Raw genomic sequence first — 20,607 nt, forward strand, 5'->3', positions numbered from 1 at the left:
CTTATGAACTTTTGAAGGTCGTTAAATCTAGCGAATTTCCTTCCAATGGTATATTTAAAAATAGTTCAGCATACTTGCGAGAGAAGTAGATAGTAGAAACTATATGTGTAAAGCATACTGCTTTCTCTAATCGCAAACTGTACAAGTAGATTGACAAAGAAAAAAAAAAAAGAGTCTGTGGATTATAGTGTGAGTTTCTTTATGATTATTCGGTAAACATAGGAGAAATATCTGTCCTAACCTATATTATTGTAAATAAATTAATAACAGTGTACAGGGATTAAATTAATATTATGTATGTATTTTCTTTTTCCAGTAAAGAAGGAAATTTTTGACGAAGATACCGACTCGAAAGCTCGAGTGAAGGTTGAAATTGAGAAGCAGGAGTTCAACAAAATGGGTGGAAAGGAGAAGGAATTATGTCTCAAGGATTTGTTCCAGGGCCCACAGAATGCGTTCATATTCTTTCAGGTAAATAGGAGTCCTGGCTATTCTTACCCGGGGACTTAGTCAAATTAATTGAAATTACTTAGTAACATTGGGATGCATATTAAATACGAGTAATAATAAAAGTCCAACATTTAGCTAAAGAATCCGTATAAAGTATCTGCAGATAGTTTGGAAGTAACTTTTCACCATCAGCAATGAAATGAAAATAATAATAATAATAATAATAATAATATGATTGCTCGAATAAGTATGTCTTTGACAAATATTCTTTCCTCTAGAAGTAATGGGTGTGGGTTGATAAAGAACATTCTTGGTTTTGTTTAATAAACCATTTTTCACACAACTGTACTTGTCAATCAACGTAACAATTTCCTGAGGCACTGAAAATACTTGAGCCATTCGGAAGCATGAAGGTGGCTTCTTAGTTTACCGGTAATTCAGGGATGCGAATAAGCAACAAAATTTTACTCGCCCAAGAAAGAAAGTTACTAGCCTACATCCCACAATATAAATCATTAACTTACCTTCGGTATGATATTAAATACCCGCCCGCACCGATAAACCACTCGTCCCGGGCGAGTAAGCGAGTGGTTATTTGCATCCCTGGTTTAATTAAAATGTACTGGAACCGATTATATTTATAAGTATGAAAATATATTGTGATTAGATGCGGAAACGTTGTAATATTGCCTGCTTGTTCACGTATATTGATTTGTTTTTTTCTTTAGCTTCCCGACTGCCTCCCAGGCTTACGTCCTGAGAAGGAGAAACCAAAGAAAGATGTGAGAAATAGTCAGGAACAGAGTTCAGCTTCGAACGCCCAGCCAGACAAAAGTGAATCTTCACCTCAGGTTAGTTGTTCATCATATATGGCTTGAAATTATATATAATTTAATGTTATTAGTAGTCTTATTTGTATGTGTTTGTAAGCAGCTCCCTCGTGGCTATATGGATTGAGGACGCGCCTTTGGCGTGGGAGACCCGGTTCGATTTCCGGCGGGAGCTCGTGTACTTCGGATCCCACGTTAAGCTATAGGTCGACTTGTTACATAGCCTCGCTGCCGAACGGGACGCTAAATTTAAATTCAATCGAATCCAATTGTATATGTTTATTTTTTCTTCTTCTTAAGGTAGTAATCCCTTGATTAGTTTGCTTCAGTTTTATTCATTCCTATTCTGAACCATACTTCTTATTTCTATCTTGATTTTCTTCCCTGCATCTTGTATTAACTTTCCATTCATGCGTATTCTAAGCCAGACTTCTTATTTCTATCTAGATTTTCTTCCCTGCATCTTAAATTCCCTTTCCATTCATGCCTATTGTGAGCTAGACTTCTTATTTCTATCTTGATTTTCTTCCCTGCATCTTGTATTAACTTTCCATTCATGCCTATTCTGAGCCAGATTTCTTATTTCTATCTTGATTTTCTTCCCTGCATCTTGTATTAACTTTCCATTCATGCGTATTCTGAGCCAGACTTCTTATTTCTATCTTGATTTTCTTCCCTGCATCTTGTATTAACTTTCCATTTATGCCTATTCGGAGCCAGACTTCTTATTTCTATCTTGATTTCCTTCCCTGTATCTTAAATTAGCTTTCCATTCATGCCTATTCTGAGCCAGACTTCTTATTTCTATCTTGATTTTCTTCCTTGCATCTTGTATTGGCTTTCCATTGATATCTATTCTGAACTAGACTCCTTATTTCTGGGTCATTCCATATCAATTTAACACAGTGACTTAACCTCACCATCTCCGATTTTAGTGAAATTTGGTACGTAGATGCCCTTTACATAGACCAAGAAAAATACCAAATTTCAACTATATATAGCTACCGGTATTGAAGATAGGGCTATGTAAAGTTTGAAAAAAATCCCCAAAATAGCGTGTTCAATGAATTTTGAAATTGGAATTGCAGCTCTCCCAATTGAGCTAGAGAGCTGGTTGAGGTGTCATTTTACAGCGTTTTTCATGCCCTTTCCTGTGGTGTACAACATCATATGGCTAATGCAGGATTTTTTTTTTCAAATTCAAAATCAAAATTTTACTTCAAATTTTTTCAAAAAGTACATATTTTTAAATTCTGAAATTAATTCCAAGAATAGATAGTATTGTTGTAAAGCATCTGGCAAAATATGAATTTGGGATAATGGATTCATTGTTAAAAAGATTCAAAACTAACACGTTATTTTTTTAAAAATACTCTGTACGTAGGGTAATAACACCAGAATGTGAAAAAAAAAATGAACACTTCAAGAAAGAGTATAGATGAGTCCATAGTAAAACTTCTCGATAAGTAGTAGGATATTTTTATCATTTGAAGTTTGAAAAAGCCACATTTGTTCGGAATACATCACTTTGAAGGAGAACATAACTTCTTTCAATGGGAGTTAACAGGATTCAGTTTTGTCAGAACGTCCACTACTAACAACCACACAACACCATCATTTATTTTGGATATAAGAGTGATGAAAATGACCCAGGTGGATGAAGAAGTTTTTACTTCATGTAGCATTTTTCTGTAAAACATACCGGAGCCATCAATTTTTTTCATAGACAGCTGTGACATAGGCTGATATGTCTTCTAATTGAAATTTATTTGGAGATTTTGACACTTTCTTTTCCCAACCCTACAAACCAGCTGAAAATTTTAATACAATTTGCCTTCAATTTGATGAATTTGAACCCTCCCTGAAAAGCTGTGGATCCCCCAAAATAAATTCCTGCCTACGTCCGTGATAACCAGTGCACTAAAATGGCGTTTATAGAATCAATGAATGTTGGAATTTTAAAATTAAAAATTTAATATTTCATTCAAGAAAATTTAAGAAGTTCAATTGAAAGGTTACAGATGTAGTCGATAAAGTTTGACTACTTTTTACCAATATATTTAAGTAAAATATTAATAAATATTAATATTAATATTAATAAATATTAATAAGTATGAAGCAGACATTCAGGCAAACAGATAGATAAGATAGAATTTATTTCGTTAGCAGAAGCGGCTTCAGGATTTTAATTTTGAGTAGGCCAATTTTTTAATTTAATTTTTTAATATATAAATGTACAGGATTTGTTCCTTTGCAACAAATATATATTTATTATCTTTTAGATGTTTATATTTTTCAAAATTTTGGGTTAGGCCAGGGCCCACCCGTTAAAGCTGTTTCAGTTCGTTTGGTTTGTTTAGGCTTATCGTCCTTATGTAACAGCGAGGTTATGAAGGATTGGACATATTAGCTAGTGCCATCTGAAGCACTACTCGGTTTCCAGCTGGAAGAAATTTTGTGGGCCCATCGGAACCCCTTAATTACAAGGCGAAAATTAGATTCAACTAACACAGATGATTCGAGACATGTGAAAACGTCACTATGAAATTCACACAATTTGTAGCATTTTTGCTTTTTTTACACATTAAAAAAAAAAAAAACGTTTAAACCCTGCTGTTGTTCCAGTGCTAGATGTATACTTTTTACAAACCACGTTTATTTATAGTAATGGTTTTATGAAACTTGTATTGGTATTATTTTATTAACTTTTATAATACTGAAGTTCAAGCTTTTCATATTTATTCCCGCAAGTAAAACAAAAATGTTGCATATTTGTATTTTTCAGCTAGGTACAAGGTATTAATGAAAACTCTAGTGTTAGTTTTGAATTTTTTAAACAATGAACCCATTATCCCAAATTCATACTTTGCCAGGTACTTTACAACAATACTATCTAGCCATGGAATTAATTTCAGAATTTTAAAATATGTACTTTTTGAAAAATATTGAAGTAAAATTTTGATTTTGATTTTGAAAAAAGCAATTCTGTACTAGCTATATGATGTTGTACACCACAGGAAAGGGCATGAAAAGCACTGTAAAATGGCACCTCAACCAACCCTCTAGCTCAATTAGAGCTGCTATTCCAATTTCAAAATTCATTGAACATGCTATTTTGGGGATTTCTTCAAACTTTACATAGCCCTATCTTCAATACCGGTAGATATATATATAAAGTTGAAATTTGGTATTTTTCTTAGTCTATCTAGAGGGCATCTATGTACCAAATTTCATTAAAATCTGAGATGATAAGGTAAATTTTGTTTTCAAATTGTGTTGATTTGACCTGGAACGACTTTTCTATCGATTTCCTTCCCTGCATCTTGTATTAGCTTTCCTCCATGACTTCTGAACTAGACTCCTTATTTCTACCTTGATTTTCTTCCCTGCATCTCGTATTATTTGGTCCCTATATTCCAATCGCGGCCTTCCTCTGGGTATGTTCCCATCCATTCCGTACATAGTGATTCCATAGGGTAATTTCTACATATCTCATAATGTGTCTCATCACCCTCTCTCTTCTTTTTAACATAATCTTCAGTATACTCCTTTTTCTACTACTATTTTTACCACTCTTTAATTCTATATCTTGACACACACATCTAATTTTCCTCGGGGTTCTCCCGTTTCCTCCCACTTTATTCATTCCACCATTTCATTCATTACTCATCATCACCGTCTCCTTTAGCCTAATCGGCGTAATCGTGGGACGTAAAACTTAAAGATTTTATTTCATTTTTTCCCTCCATTACATATGTTTTCATTAACCTTTATTTTAGTTTTATCTCGATATTCTCAGTTTCCGATAGCTTTTACTTATATAAATATATCTTTAAATTGTAGGTAGGAGTACATGATTTAAATCTGATTGTAACTTTATTTAGTATATATGTTTTGCTATTTATTTAACTTCATTGAGCTAACAGGGAATACTTTTGAATTACTGAATGAAGTTGGAAAATGTGAAAAGCCTAGAAGCCACTTTTACTAGGGTCATAGCTGCTAATGGATATAAATTATAGTCAGGCGCAATAAAATAATAATAATAATAATAATAATAATAATAATAATAAATATTAAAAAATCTGAAAATTGTGAATACAGATAAAATTTTTAGGTAAATTAAAAAATTTCGAAATGCGCAAAGCAGCCAAAAGTAACTTCGGTAACATGTGAGTCAAAATGATGTTCCCGGTTTCAATAATTATTTTTTGCTTTTAATAACACTTATGTAAACAGATTGCACACACTGATTGATCAATTCAAAACGTCTCTTTTTCTAACATAGTATAAATGTTCAATATGCGTTCCACGAGTTACACAACACACACCTAGTCTATAATCAAGTTTCTGCCAAAGTCTTCCTTTCACGTCAGAGTCGATATCGACCCTAGCTGCAGTGATGCGCTCACGCAATTCAACCCCAGTTGTAGCAAATGACGACACAAATACCCTAAATTTTCCACAGAAATGCTGTTGAAGTTGCACAGCGGACTTAGTCGCATGAAAATCAAGCACACAGAACGCTTTCTGCTGGCCTGTAGAAGCCATATTGCTGACTTCGACTAAACTGCCTCCTGCTGGTCGTCTACGTAACTATACTTCTAAAACAGAAAGAGAAAAATGCTTTTTGAGTTTATATTCGAGAAAAAAAAAATATTGGTAAGAAAAGCTCATTACTGTTCGAGTAATAAATTAACAAAATCGGAAACATCATTTTGACTTATCTGGTACATACTATAAGCTATCTACAAACACTACAACCATAAATAAATAATTCAACATTGCTAACTTTGTATGAACATTTTTTTTTTTTCATATGCTACTACGTTGTGCTATTAAAATTTTAAAATGTTTGTGCAAAGTGTATATTGTAAACGATAGTATTGCTGACTTCAAGAGGAACAGAAATTTTAATGCAAACTACATGACCACGTCACGTATTGTCAAAAGTATTCGTTAGTACGGACGTTCACTTTATTATTTCGTCTTGACCTAATTCTTCGGTGATTATTGTCTTTAACCCAATGACATATTTCTTATATTCTTGTAGTATTTTAATATGATTTTTTTTTAATTTGAAATAATTATTAACAAAAGTACTGAAAGATAATTTTATATTTGATGAAAGCTGTTTTATAAACTTTCGCATTTTTGTAAGTGAAGTTAGGTTGATCCTAGTGGAACTAGTTATATTAGAGGAATAATAAACACTTCTGACCAGAGTATATACACTTATTTATTAAAAACTAAATTACAGTGTAACGGTTTTGACAACTATCGTTATCTTCATCAGACACTAACTGAAAGAGCTATCTTCAGAGCATATACATTTATACTAAAAATGAAAGTACTAAACTTCATTGTTTAGCATTCTAAGCCACTTGAATCGTACTTCCCCGGGCGTTATCTGTCGGCCACCTGCCCTGGTCAGAAGTGTTTATTATTCTTTTAGTGTGTTCCAGAGTCGTGATGAATAGAGTTACTTGTATCAATTTCAGTTAACTTGTCTCTGTTGTGCAGTTACGGGAAGCTTCACGATGTTTTCCCGGTAGAGACATTTGATGAGATATTTTATCGAAAACTCATAATTGTAAAACTTTGCATACGAGTACAACTAGACCAGGATTCCTTTGAAGTTATTATTTTCAAGAGTTGGTTATTATTTTTCGTAAAATCCGCCTTAATTTCCGTTAAAACTCAAGCCGAACAGGGCAAGTAATCCTCACAGTTTTTACTATTTTGAATCATTTCCACAATAAATATCTGATACATATAACAGCGGTTGCATTTTTTCAGTTGATATGAAAGGATTAGGAGCCTGGAAATGCTAGGGAAACTTAATAGTAGAGTGAAGTACTTGTTTTTCTTTTTCATTCATTCTTTCGGGGCAACGGTGGCTCGGTGGTAGAGCGTTCACTTCTGGTGCTTGGGGTCTCGGGTTCGATCCCAGGCCCCGCCAAGTGAACTTTGTGGTGGACAAACACCATGTGCGTGGGTTTCCTCGGGGTTCTCCCATTTCCTCCCACTTTCTTCATTCCACCATTTCATTCATTATTCATCATCACCGTCTCCTTTAGCCTAACCGGCATAAGCGTGGGACGTAAAACTCAAAGATTTCATTTCATTTTTTATCCATTTCCAACAGATAACATTTTACGGTTTTATCCTGATCGTGGAAATCTGAGTCCCTACTTAAAAATGGAAAATGAAATCTTTCAGTTTAACGTCCCATGATTATGCCCTTTAGGCTAAGGGAAACGGATGGTTCAGACCAGTGAATAATGATGGAACAATCAGTGGAATGAGTATGTGAGAGGAAAGGGAGAACCCACGAACACTGTGTTCTACAGCACAAACTTACTTGGCCAGGGTCGAACCAAAAACCCTACACACCAGAGGTAAGTGCACTACCACTGAATCACCGTGGCCCCACTCTTTCCAAGTCCCTACTTAGAGTTGAAATACGTAATCTTGATAAACTCGTTTGCCACATTTTGCATCTCAAATGCAATCCAGTATATTTATCATTCTACAACGGAACTTATACACCCGTAATATATCTAAATTAATGTAAATGTAAAATGAATGTTCATTGTGTTTGTTTCAGGATGACAACCAGTATTGCAGTCTGAAGAACCTCCCGGATGGTTATTTGGGCAAACTTCAGATTTTGAAGTCGGGGAAGGCTCGATTAATTCTCGGGAATCACATACTGCACGTTGATGCTGGGACACAAGTCGAGTTTCTACAGGTAAGAAATTTCATTTCTGTTTCGTGTCCAGAATAGGAAGATATATATTGTTCGTTATGATATATTGTTCGATAGATATTGTTGTATGTAACTTGTACACTGTTGGTAGAGTCCTCTTCAGAACTGCATATCCACCCAAAGCATATACCTAATACTTTCGTCAGTAACTTCGAAACAACAGTTTCAGTTTCAATACAGGATGTCTATCGGTCACGAAAGTCACGAATGTCACGAAATCAGAAAACGGTCATGAAAGTCACGAAAAAGTTATGAAATTTAGCTTTTGGGTCACTTTTTTTTTTTTTTTTTAAACTGTACAAATGTAAGTACAGATTGAAAAATTTTGTTCTATAAGATGTCAAATTTCACTACCAAAAATGTCTATCGTCCGCTTTAGACGCTACCAAATCACAAGCAAAGTACGTTTCTATCGCATGGAGGAAAATTCGGCTTAATTCGTACCCAAATTCGCTCTTGAAAATATTAGGAAATTTTATGATTTGGTAAAGAAAATGTCACGAAAAAGTCACGAAATTTTATTTTGGAATTTTAGTAGACACCCTGCAATACAATTTTATAGTGAGCTTGAGAAGATGCATTCTTTTTATGAGTAATACAAGACAAGTTTTAGGAAATTTAATCCTTTTCGTGTAGGTTAGGAAGATATATAATATAACGAGTTAAACATCTACTAATGTTCTTCAGTATTCATCATTAGTACAGGTAAGGAATTCGTGATATTACAATGTGTTCCATACACCCGAAAAGTAATTACAAGACATATAGTATTTGAAAGAGATAACCAGTAATATTTCTGCTGCCCGAAAAATTTAGAAATTATTGACAGTACAACTTCGTTATCAATTAAGGAAACAATTCGACCACACAATCTTTTGATATGTTATTTCTTTTTCACGCACAAAATTCTCGATGTTATCGCAGTCTTGTAAAACTATTCTTTTAATTTGCCTCCCATCTCCCCTTTCATATCGTATCCTTATTGAATTAATGAAGAATGCGTATCATTTTCAGATGTTAAACTTTTGTTTGTTTATATATTTACCACTTGAGTAATTATAGCTTAATATTTTTAAAAAATCATTTTTCCGGCGTGTGTTCATGACACAAAATCACATAATGCTCTTAAAGTTACACATATCAAAGCAAGTAAGCTTTGAAGGTTTACAAAAGCACAAACTGTTAGACATACACTACGTCTTAATATGTTTCGTACGTTACATAGTACGTAGAAGTCCAAAATCAAATCAAACTATGTCTTTACATTTGGTCGCGATGGCTGGCCTCTTGAGTAATGCGTGGGCGAGCTCTCTCTCTCTTTTCGAGATATCCCGGGTTCGATTCCTGGTGGGGGTACTCAGTGGTGTTATTCTAATTTTGAACAACCGGTTCTCTCTCTCTCTCTCTCTCTCTCTCTCTCTCTCTCTCTCTGGAGAGAGGGAGTAGATGGATAAGTAAATAAATAGAAATAAGCCATACAAGGCAGACAAAATGAAATCTTTAACTGGATACCACAAGTGACAAGCAGAGACCTACATAACATCGTAATAAAAAAAGAGGTGACGAAATTAGGTAGCACTGCGAATATCTTGGACACGAATTATTGAAAATAAATGGTTGTCAAAAAGTATTGGAAAGACCTTAATCCAGCTAGGATCGACATTTGTTGATAATGGTATGTACGGTATGCGTTTTAAATAACCCTCACCAATACTCATGTGATCCCAGTTCTCATTCTTAATATCTGAGCATTTAAGATTAAGAAATTAACGCTTATACCATGGATAACCCTGTAGCTGCAAGAATTTCTGAAAATAATGATAGTTAAACTAAAATTTACTGTTCCTGGGTGTAACTGGGTAAAATTTACTGTTACGTCTGGATATAACAAACGATTCTGCGAACTCGAAATATTTTAACAACCTGTTCTAGTGAACAGGCTGAATAGCACCACTGGGGGTACTCAGTCGAAAAAGTGTGAAAGCTTTTTCAGCCCAGCCATCTTGAGTGAGGTTTTCCTCATTCACATCAGGCAAATGCCGGAATGGTACGTAACACGCAGGTCCCAGAGCGCTTCCATCTTTTCCCAATCCTTTTTTTCTTTCCTTTTCTCGGATAGTGTGATGGCCGAGAGTCGTAACCCCTCATACGTGACGGGCTAACATGGCCTTAGATACTGAAAGCCCAGAAATCTAATTTCTAATTCTCTCTCCCTCTCTTTTTCCAATGTTTGAAGGACTTTGTGTGAGGACCGCTCTGTGAATGTAATAAATTCTCATGCCATTTCACAGCATATCACATCATCTCTTGAGAAATAACAAGCAATATTTGACAAGGTGTATCCTCCACTACTTTCCCCGCTTTGTCCATTCTTTTATATTTCCGTGGTATTTTTTAAAATTTCTTTTACTTCTATTTTTATCCTCCGTGAACAAGGTTCCAGGAAAGAGATGAAAGCTTGTAAGTGAGCGAATCAGAATAAAAATAAATGAGAAGATTATTAGAATTCTTGAGCGTGTTAAAATATTGTCTATTGTTTAATTAGGAAGAAAGTTTACAAGTAGTTACAATGTTTGTCTCGTATACTGTTTAAGTACATATTCTACTTCGTTCCAAGCGGTGTTCACAATGGAGGTATCTCTAATCATAATTTCTTCCAAATGTTACTCTATTCGTTTGGGGTGGTAACAGATAGATTGTGGAAGTTAATGGACGGACTCTTAAAAGATCCGGAAATACAACATTAAAGTTGCGTAGTGACGACAATAGGACATAGATGAAATAGTTGAAAAAGATCCAAGCATCCATACACAGTAGTTGCATACAGTTTCAATGATTCTTGTCATCATCCTCAGTGCCACACCAAATAACTTACGCTGCTATAGGGCTATGTATTACATTGTAACGTATCTTCCGTACTTGTAGAAACGAGATGATTGTCTAGAAGGAATCAGACACTGTTTTTTTCTTTTCTTACCTTGGACTCTGTTGTATAGAGCGTATGTCTTCATTAAAATCTTAAATAAATGGAACAAAATTAATCACTTGCTCATGTAACTAAATATAAATAAACAAACACACACACACACAATGTCATTTGTGTAAGAATATTTCTCTAAAGTAGAAGACGTAGTTTTCTTTCACTGAGTTAGTAAACAAAAAATCGTTAAACAAGCACTGTTGAGTTTGCTTACAAGAGAAGGTCCCAAAAGTTGTCGCTCAAATCTGATTGCCACATAACACATCTGATAGAGCATCATGAGGAATGAAAATGAGCAAAATTTAAGGTGCTATGGACCAGAAGGGTAGAACCTACGGACTTCAAAATTTGAATATCCAAAAAATTATATCATGGAAATATTAGTTTAAAGTAAATATCTTGAAAACATTTAAAGCAATCAAAACAAAAGGTGCACAACATAATGAGAACAAAATGCCGTATCGAAAACCACAGTGTTGCCATAAATGAAGCAGTGTTGCCAACTCAGCATAGAAGTAGCTGATATAGCACCATATACAAATGTGCACAATTTAAAATGCACTATTATCACTAAACATAACAGTGAAGAGTAGTGGTACAGTGTTGCACACTGTTGGAGCTACGTATGCTGAAAATTTACAATCGGGGAAGTCTGATATGTGCCAACAGAGGGTAATAAAGGAATACATTAGAAAAAGTTAGGGATCTGCATTATATTTCCGTAGTACCGGTGAATAAGCAGACAACTTGCGAAAACAAAATGTTACATGTGATGAAAGAAACCCGAGTTTTCTAATTCTGTAAACTACTTTTCTAGATTATCGTATCCAAATTTGGTAGAGTACTTTCTTGATTTATGTGTGTCGTCTTTTACTTCCTCTCCTACACGTCATATGATTAATGTTACTGTACACTGTAATATTAACATATCCACAGAAAAAAATATAATTATTTTATTAGTACCTCATATCGTTTTTAGTCGGCCCGGATAGCCCTGTGGTCTAGAAGGCTAGGCCATCGACTTATTAGGGATCATGAGTTCCAGTTCCGTCTCGGAGATGGAGGTTTTTGTTGCACTTTTCATATTGCATCTCATTATCTTTCGTCTTTTATAGTAGTACGGATCACACTTTATGCTGCAGGCCCCGTCTTATATAGCTTCGGTATTGACACAGGACGTAAAAATGGCATCACTCAATTTCATTTTTCAAATGAATCAATCTTTTGTGACACTATTTACATTTTGCTAAGTTATACTATCGGTGTTGTTCTGCATTTAAATTAAATTCATTATATGAGACCCAGATTCCTTTATTACCCTTTGTTGCCACATATTAGACTTCTTCATTGTACATTTTCAGCACACATAGCTCCAACAATACAGCTTACACTTCATTGTTATGTTTAGTGATAATAGTGCATTTTAAATCTGTGCACATTTGTATATGGTGCTATATCAAACAAAATACTTGTATGCTGAGTTGGCAATACAGCTTCATCTATGGCAATACTGTTTGTGGTTTTCGATACGTCATTTTGTTCTCATTATATTGTGCACCTTTTTTTCTGATTGATTTAACGGTTTTCAAGATATTAATTTAAAGCATATATATTTCCATGATACAATATTTTCTTTCGATTGAAGTCCTATCTTTGCGGTCCATAGCACCTTAAATTTTACTCATTTTCATTTCTCATGATGCTCTACCAGATGTGCTATGTGATCAGATTTGAGTGACAAATTGTGGGATCTTCCGTTGTTAGATTGAGGTTTTTAGCACTGTGGTTTTAATGAGTTTCTACGAGAAATTTGAAAGAAATAATTGAAGAATGAAAGCTCATCATTTCGCAGTTGTTGACGTACGAACTCGGAGTCTTAAATTTTAGACAAGTAAAATGATTGGTTTCGAGCTCATTAAAAATAAATAAATAAAAGAAAAGAAAAAAAAAGAATAGATATTTATGTATAATTAAACGACAAACTTAGTGTAAGTGTTCTGATTTTTATAATAAAATATAAATTTAGTATGAGACAAAACAAACAGTACTCAAATCACATCGTTGACATTTATTTATTTATTTGTTGTAAAACATAATTAAACATAAGAAATGTTGTCAAATGGATGCCAACTAAATGTTACACATATTGTAAATTTAAGAGGAATCGCGGCTGTACATCATGTGTTCAGAATGTTGACCATTACGTCGCGCACATTCTTGATAGCGGTCCAGCAGATTGTTAAACATGTTAGTGAACACGAGTTGCTGGAACGACAAAACAAATGACCGAATCTTCTCTCTCAACTCCAGTATAGTGGTAGGGGGTTATCTGTTCGAAAAATTGCTTCCGTCAGCATATCCCATATGTAGGCATCTGAAGTCGTGAGGTCAGGGGAGTGGGAAAGATATGGACAATCCGTTCCACGGGAAATCAAACTCTCGTGGGCAGAAGGGCAAGTGACTCACTTGCAGTGTGGGCACTATCTGCTCCTTGCTGCATCTACTATTATTGTAACGACCGACAGATTTTTTGGTGCGGCAAAAACCGCACAAATCATGCAAGATGGGGTTAATAATCAATTGTCCATTGATGCAGCGATCAAAGTACACATGGCTTTCATCACTGAACCATGTGTTATTGATGAAATCTTCATCTTCATATGCCATAGCTTCAGAGCAATACAGTAGACATGCGCGCTCATACCCTGCAGTCAGATGCTACCCCACACCGTATGAGCGGAAATAGTGCTCGACAATAAACACCCTCTCCTCTGTTGTGAATCTTCCCACCAGCTGCACAGTACGCTACAGAAGGTCGGTCCACATTTATGGAAACGAAGTGAAATGTCCGCCAGGGGCGATAGAATCGCACAGACAGTAAGAACAGCAGAGCAATCAGAAATCAGTTGTGTAGAGAATTCAGTAGCAGGAAGGGAAGTGCTCCGAGTGTAAAGTGCCTCCAAAAGTGACCCCATTCTGGGAGGGGTACATCACCGCTCTTTCTGACATCGGATACAGCTTCAGTGCAATTGTGAAACAGTGTTCGTCACCATTTCCAAAAAGGGTATTGCCAATATACTCAAACGCAACAAAAATGTACAGCCAGAGGAAGCGGGTGTGCGTACAGTGGCACGAAAACATCATCCCCGTCCAAACGTACAATGGATGTAATTCGACAAGTGCAGAAGTTAGTGACGTAGGAGAATCCGCCGCCACAAAGAGACATTGCCAGGAGTGTTAGAAGATCCAAATCAACTGTACAGAGGATAATCAGACAGGATTCACGCCTGCAAGTGAAACATAAGCCACGTGTTCACACACTCACAGCCAAACACATCCGGAAACGCAGGGTCCATTGGAAACGATTCTATGAACGGTATTTAGCGGGTGACAAATGGAAATATATGGTCACGTTAGACGAGCCCTGGATCTATTTGTCAAAATCCAAGCCGGTTCGAGCCATTTACTATCATCCAAAGAATGCCAAGGACCATACCAATTGGGTCTGCACGTGCCGCGAAAGTTTTTCCCGTGCCTTCATGGTGGTTGCAGGTTTTTGCCATGAAGGGTAACTTCTGCATAGAGTTGCACGAAATGTGAAAATTAACGCAGCATACTATCAACAACACATTCTGGAGCCATTATACTGGCACCATATTCCGTCATTGTATGGTACTGAGGTGTCGAAAGTCTTCATTCATCAAGACAAAGCAGCCAGCCGTACGGCTCGAAGAACTGTGGCATACATGGCCCGCAAAGCGCGTGAAACTGGAATCCATGCTACCCCATATTCAAACATTCTTGTCAAGTCTCCCGATGCTGCACCAATGGACTTTTGTGCTTTCGTGTATTTGAAGTAAGCGACTTCCTTACGTCGCCCACGCATATTGACTGGCTTGTGGAAAGTTTGCAAGGACCAAACTTGATCAGATTTCTCTGAACGGAAGCCTACTTCAATGGAAACTTCGGTGTCGGGCTATAGTTTATAGTCAGGATCGTCATATCAAGCTCAACTACTGGTGGAAATACGGCTTTACGCCCTAGCGTAGGGGACACAAAATCGTTTCCATTAATGTGGACCAATGTCTGTAGTCCACACACAACTGAGCACATATGTGACGCTCACAGCTCACAGTTCATACCACATTGCACCTGCGTGCAATCCGTACGCGAATTTCAGTACCGTTTGTTTTGGTGCATAGTGTATATCAGTACTACGATTTAATTCTCATATGACACTGCTTAGTTTCTTGATTTGCAAGTGTACCGCATATACTTGAAGATTGAAAGTATTACTAATCAGTTTTTCCTTTGTATTACAGGAGCTAGTATCTGTTGATCTCGATGAGAATACAAGAACTGGTGAAATGAAAGTTTTAGGTCAAGTGAAACCTAGACTGGTATGTTCACCGGATTGGGATACCATGCTAAAAGTTGTTGGCAGCAGATAACGTATAATAAAGATACCAGAATACATTGTATCTCATTATGTGATATGATATGTTACTGTGTATATTATGTCATGTGTGAGAGAATTTATCACATCTTTAACGCATAGACAATAAATGAATTTGTAAATAAAAGTGAACTGTAACATAATACGGGTTTCAGAAATAGCCTGAAGTAACAATGACGGTGTGTAATATTTTTCTCTATAAGGTTTATTACTGCAAATGTTCATTATTGGTTTCTGTGTAAAGATGTACGTGTAAAACAGTGATAAGTTGAATTTTGTTTTATAAGAATGTTCTGTTATGTACTTGCACTATAATGCTATTTATTTCTTGTGAAAACATGAATATTGTCTGAAAGGAGAATATTATGTTGTGTTATTAATCTTTATTGTAGGTGTTAGTTCATGTACAATATATACCAAGACTTCCCTCAGTTCCTGAAAATATTTTGTCAAAGTAACTAAATTGTCGAATAATACAGTAAACATTGGACATATTTATGTAATGCTTATTGGTGAACAGAACTTATACTGCCAAGTGTGAAAACGCGTGGAAGAACGAAAAAATAATAAATAAATAAATAAAAACTACTGTATATACTCAGGGCATTTCAAAATAATTTGAATGATTCCAGCATCTGTGTAAATAAGATTTAATTTCACACAAATGTAACGCAACGGTTAAAGTTTAATTCACAACGGTTAATGTGAAGCTGCAAGCTACAAGTGTTCATTGTAAGTTTCTTTTGTTATTTGGCATACGTTACGGCAGTGATCTAACTCCAGTCAGGCATGTCTTTGACAGTGGTTTGTACCACAACGTGAACGAATGCGAACTTGCAGTTCACGCAAATCGTTGGCAACTGGTAGTTTGTAGTGTACTGAATATCTCTCTAGGAAAAAAGAGTCACAAAGAGAGGCGCCATAACATGAAGGTCCTGGGAGCGAGCGTATAACTTGATTACTGTTAGCTGCATGTCTAATCCATCATTGTGGCAATCGTGCATTGCAGGAATGCTTTGTGTCATGATGTTTTATGTGGAGATCTATCCAACCGATAAAAGAGTTGGCACTTCATGTTTTAGTTATGGCATAACTCACGTAGTCAGCATATTCAGGGGTACTTCATTAATTACGACAGTACCAGGAAAGACGCATGGACTGTACACTTTCGACGTGGAGATGGCGTGAAAAAAAAGTCTGCAATAGACATGCATTTTCAATAACTTTGTGAAGATTTTCAGTGTTTCAAATAGGAACATTTTGCTTATTCATTTTACCACTAACAAAAATATAGCCTTATCACTGAACCACATCATCTGGAAAAAAGCGATCATAAGTAGAATGACTCGGAAAACGAGAGGCAGATTGTGTTCCGGCATTAGGCGCTGTAGCAGTTGAATTTGATTAGTTATTTAAAGAATTGCAACCTTTCTTTTCGCTCTCCCTCTAGGCTATGCTGGAAACTATAAGTCTCTCCACATTGGTCCCGAAGGTTTGCCAGTCGATTAACCTTTGTAAAGGAAACCTATTCACTCACATTGATTATACCGTCTGTGTACATATTCTTTTCGTGTAGTTCTTTGCTAAATCATGGATGAAGTTGACGTTTTCCTCTCAACATAGACTGGCTGACGTGAAATAATAAGACGCATGTTGTCCTCTTTACAACTGGCAGCCACTTTACAACTGATCAGCTTATCAGCTGGCGGTAGGGTTGAGAACTATTAGGTCTGTATCTAAAAAAAAAAAAAAAAAAAAACATAAAAGCTTCAGCATGGGTTCAAATGTATTTTACTGGATTTTCCATTGCTGGTAATGGTTTTCTCATGGAACATTTTGTTATCAGTCAAATCATTTGAAATGTCCTGCAAGTTGTATTCTTTGTAATGCGATTGTATTTAGAGAACTGAAAGTTCATTAAACAGAAAAAAAAGAGACCTCTAGATATTTCACTCATTAGGTGGTAGTTGTTATAGCAAACACATCGTCACACAGTTTACTCTGCTTTTTGTTTCTATTTATATTTTTATCTGCTTTCTTTGAAGTAAGAAGAAATCTCACAGGAAAGGTTATTAAAAATGCTGAAAAATTCTTGATATTTCCTAGACAGTTGTCGAAAGCTATTCTAGAAAGCATCATATAACAATATGCAGTCGGCGACGACAGGGTTATGTTGTACACGTAAACTTTATAAAAAATGATACGCTTGAAATAGCTATAAAATGAAAATTAACAAAATAAAAACAAAAAATAATCATACTCCTCCTCCTCCTTCCTCGAATTGATCGAATTCCCGATCTCTCATTTAGTGGGCAGATTTTCTATCTAGCTAATCCAGGAAAATCTATCACGGCTGAGAAGTATTGCAAGGAAATTTGCAGAATGCACCAAAACTGTAACCTCTATGTCTGGCATTGATCAACAGGAACGATCTAATTATGTTATGGAGACAACGGTATGGAAAAATGACACTTCGGCAGTTACACGAATTGCTATATATATATATATTCCTCCTTTGGTGTACTGGATATAGCCCTCCTCCTTCCTCAATACTTCATGTCCAGTGTTTGATTTAAAATTCACGCCAGTCTTAAAAATGGCCATATATTCGATGCCGCGGGATACCTATCGCTATCTGGCAACATTGGATTCAACTGGCAACAGCAGTGCACCGATGCGACGAACATAAGTTGCGGGGATTCACAAACTTGATAATACTGTCTCCCTCCCGTCCCGCCATCACAAACAATGAAAAGGAAGAAGAAGGAGAAGAAGAAGAAAGTTCAGATGACGATTTTCAGGATTTTTAAAGGTCAGTTCGGTTTTATAAACTAAGATTTTTTTAAAGTCTGGCTTTGCAATCTAATAATAAAAATGGTAAAAAATGTTACGGTAACTTTTTTAAAAAAATGCTTAAGAATTAAAGTTCGTCTTATAGTCAGTAGCGTCTTATCAGTCCGTAAAATACGGTAATTATTTTCTTCACTTCTTCACCGTTGTTATTGGTTGTTGATGTGTTGGGGTGTCCAGGGTGCTCATCATCTTTAACATCTGTAACGCCTTCAGTGCGTAATTTTCAGATGCGAACCGCTGTAAAAAGTGTAGTTTTTTTGAGAACTTTGGAATTTGTTACCTTTTAATAACTTTTGAACCTCTCAAGCAATCACAATAAAATTTTCGGCATTATGATCTTGCTGCTTGCTGCTTAAAATTTTCGGCTTTGTTGCTTCTAATTAGCTACTATAACTTGTCATTGTCGTATTTATGGTTATCATCATCATCATCATAATCATCGTATGGTTAGGTTTTACACAAAATTTGAGAATGCCTCAACAGATCAAGCCCAATTTTTCTGTGTGGTCTCTTGGGGTTCCTAGGTGAGCGCAAACTAGCCAAATATTGCCATGATCCCACATTACTCATACTATGGGCAAGTATATTCGCCATACGCAATACAAAATAGCCAAAGCAAAATGAAAGCGTATATATACGCCATTCGCACAGCAGGTGCGTTTTGAAGACACGAGTTTACTCGCCACCCACACTGAAGGGGTTAAGGCTCTCTTGGAAGCGTTTGTACCACTTGTAAACACTTGTTTTATTCATTGAAGACTCATCAAATTAATATTCAACATTTTGAATACGGTGCTGCACTTTATTCCATTCTTAACACCTTGCATTCCAGGTGTCATTTTCCTATATGCGTGCTGTAATACTGGTTTCATTTACTGTTAAAAAGACTCTCTAGACCGTTATATATGGATAATTATTGTGCGCGCGTAAGGAGACCATTCACATTACTGATAAAAACAATTATTTACATTGTGGAACATTTGGACTGAAAATGGGAAATTCTGATGTTCTGAAGGGATTTTATACTGCTTCAGGTTGGCAACACTGACCGAAGGTCAAAGACAAAGGTTTTCCTTTTCCGATCTCGAAACAGATCTCGAAGTTGCTAATTGTTTATCGTCATGTGTGTTATAATTGAATGTTCCCTTAGGCCTACCATCTACTGAAACCAAGGATCTTATAAAATAGAGGATCTGCCCTTACAACAAAATCTTGAAGCCATACGTCACAGTTTCGCGACACCTACTCTGCCCACTCTACCCAATAGGATCGCAATGTTTTGAGCCAACAATCATGGCGGAAACGAAAGTAGCCAATCAGACGATGGCAGAAATGAGAGTAGCCAATCAGACGTGCCGATGCTCGGTTGTTGTTTTTTTGGATTCATCGATTTAATAGGATGAAAATACATATGGGCAGATCCTCTATTTATAACATCCTTGACTGAAACAAACCATTTATTGTTTTTTCTGTCAGTAAGGTGCTGTCACCTAACGAGAAATAGTAGAACTAAGCCTTGTCTTGCATCCACTAACAAATTTCAGTATCTCCAGGAGTCGTAGGACTCTTAATAAGGGATACATTTTCATGACAGCCACATGGATGTTACTGGTACGCAAGGGATTAAAGCAAAATGTAGTACAAATTGTTTGTTCTTTTCTCCCACTACAAAAATAATCACCCAGCACACAACAATGGGCCTTATGCAGAGTCATTTTGTCGCGTGATTAGTGTCATACTAACGAGCTCGACTAACATATGTTTCCTACAGTAGTGAGGCCTTTAGTATGACTCTAAGGCCTAATATGTCTAATATGTCTAACCTTATCGAGAGCCACAATAAAGTAAGCATTAACCTATGAACTACGGGTTATTTCGTTTTCGAAATACCCTGATGCTTGTCTTAACTACGGATATTTCGATTTCGAAATGGTACTACAATAAGGTTTGTAACACTTTTTGTTTCATTTGTCTTCGATAAATAGGAGTGAAGAAATGGACTTCTTTGTAAACCCTTACGAAAACGCTTTAATTATAGTTTAAAGGTCAAATAAATTACCTCGTAGTTTAAAAGTTAAAGAATTTACCACCGTAGTTTAAAGGTTAAACATGGATACCAATGTAAGGATACATAATTAAACCTATAGAGCCCAATAAATTACAAAATTCCGCTTTTTAAATCAATCCTCGTATTTCTACAAAAAAAACTTCTAGTTGGTCTTCAATTCAGTCGAAAAAAACGGACTTATCTTTCATTCCAGTTGAG

The 20,607-nt window shown here is 35.9% G+C and overlaps 1 protein-coding gene across 3 annotated transcripts in view; it reads left to right on the top strand.

The window, feature by feature from the left end:
- The window catches only part of Polr3D (RNA polymerase III subunit C53), a 73,810-nt gene extending 57,147 nt beyond the window's left edge, over window positions 1-16,663 (top strand). For all 3 annotated transcript variants that reach the window (XM_081760386.1, XM_081760388.1, XM_081760387.1), the window contains 4 exons: window positions 317-471; window positions 1,179-1,301; window positions 7,891-8,034; window positions 15,355-16,663. In XM_081760386.1, coding sequence (XP_081616512.1) covers window positions 317-471; window positions 1,179-1,301; window positions 7,891-8,034; window positions 15,355-15,483 — 551 coding nt within the window. In that variant the 3' untranslated portion in view covers window positions 15,484-16,663. The remainder of the gene's footprint in view (window positions 1-316; window positions 472-1,178; window positions 1,302-7,890; window positions 8,035-15,354) is intronic.
- Window positions 16,664-20,607: the final 3,944 nt, after the last annotated feature.

The sequence above is a fragment of the Thermobia domestica genome, chromosome 5 (genome assembly GCF_964235325.1).
Source record: "Thermobia domestica chromosome 5, izTheDome1.hap1.1, whole genome shotgun sequence".
NCBI classification, from domain to species: domain Eukaryota; kingdom Metazoa; phylum Arthropoda; class Insecta; order Zygentoma; family Lepismatidae; genus Thermobia; species Thermobia domestica.